The 1,389-nt window shown below is 39.7% G+C and overlaps 1 protein-coding gene across 1 annotated transcript; it reads left to right on the top strand.

Annotated features, from left to right (window-relative positions):
- Positions 1–13: 13 nt before the first annotated feature.
- AK88_03974 (uncharacterized protein) lies at positions 14–836 on the top strand (the record flags this gene model as incomplete). Its single annotated transcript, XM_012481584.1, has 2 exons — positions 14–197; positions 550–836. 2 exons carry the CDS (start codon positions 14–16, stop codon positions 834–836), a joined length of 471 nt encoding a protein of 156 aa, XP_012337007.1.
- Positions 837–1,389: the final 553 nt, after the last annotated feature.

Genomic DNA, 1,389 nt, shown 5'->3' with positions numbered 1-1,389 from the left:
AAAAAAAAACGAGATGGGAAACTCTGCTTCTTCCCAAAATGAACACACCGGGAGAAGACTAATACTGTTGAGTGATGAACTTACGCAGAATTCTGAAAAAAAAAATGACGCCAATGTTAAGGGTGGCATAAAGCTGGAAGAGACAGGGAAAACCACAAGGGAACGGACCACCGCGCAAATGGAACCATCGGGGAGAGGTAACAAAATGCACAAGGGAAAAAGAATAAGCGGGGAGACATAGGGGGGGAAGCATATTAGCAACTGTGGCAAACTGCGTATAGAGGGCGCTTCCATCAAGGACAATTACTCCACAATGATACCACGGGGGAGATTACCACTGAGTGTGCCTACCCAGTACCTGTACCCCCTTATGCCAAGGCAACCCCCCCCCCCCCCCCCAAATGTGTACTCAGACGAACCCTAATCGGAACATACACCATTCTGTTAATGCTATTTACAGACCGCACCTCTGCGATGAAAAAAAAAAAATGTAAGCAAACAAAATGCAGTTGCCCTTTTTTCCATTCTTCATTTCTTCCCACCCCACAGAACAGCAATACAAGGAACTACGCAGCGAAATACTCAATGACCTGATTAAGGAGCGCGAGAAGTATATGTATTCTCAGATCGACCCATTTTACTCCGCACCAAACGGGAAGGATGATCAGTTCAGGGAAACCCAAATGAGTAACAACAAATGCATTCCGGATGAACAGAAAATATATAAATGCCTAAAAGACATGAATGAGTCCACGTCGGGCTTTGTTAACTCCTACACCAGGTGCTGCAGATACTTGCAAAGATACGAAAATTGTGTACATAAAATACGCGTATGATGAGAGCACTTTCTCTACTGGAATTGTGTAGCCATTTCGTGGTAGCAAATGCGTTGTATTTTTTTTTTTTTTTTTTTTTTTTTCCCCCCCCTTCCTCGTTCTGATTTAAAAAAAAAAAAAAAAAAAAAAAAAAAAAAAAAAAAAAAATGCTGTGCAAGTTTTCTGCTCTCGTTAAGGAGTAGAGTTTCCACTCCAGTACAGTGGCAGAAATGGAAAACTTCAAATGTATCGCATGAGGTTTCTGCTCAGTGCTAAAAAACAAAACAAGTGGTACATTGAGTAGCCAATACGTCCCCTTACATCAGTTTTTTTCTTTTCTTCCTTTCTTCCTTTCTTCTTTTTCTTCTTCTTTAATTTTCTTCTCCTTTTTTATATTCATGCCTTCACCCGAACATCCCTCATGTGATGAAAATCGGCATGGGAAAATTGAACGGTTTAATATGACACCTTGTGGTATACCTACCAAAATTATATGTTCTTCTTTTTCCTCCTCACAAGTAGGCAAAACACAAAAAAAAAAAAAAAGCTGAAAAAAAAAAAAAAAAAAAAAAAA

The sequence above is a fragment of the Plasmodium fragile genome, assembly GCF_000956335.1.
Source record: "Plasmodium fragile strain nilgiri unplaced genomic scaffold supercont1.50, whole genome shotgun sequence".
NCBI lineage: Eukaryota > Apicomplexa > Aconoidasida > Haemosporida > Plasmodiidae > Plasmodium > Plasmodium fragile.
The sequence above is the reverse complement of the archived record's forward strand: the minus strand, read 5'-3'. Positions and strand labels throughout refer to the sequence as shown.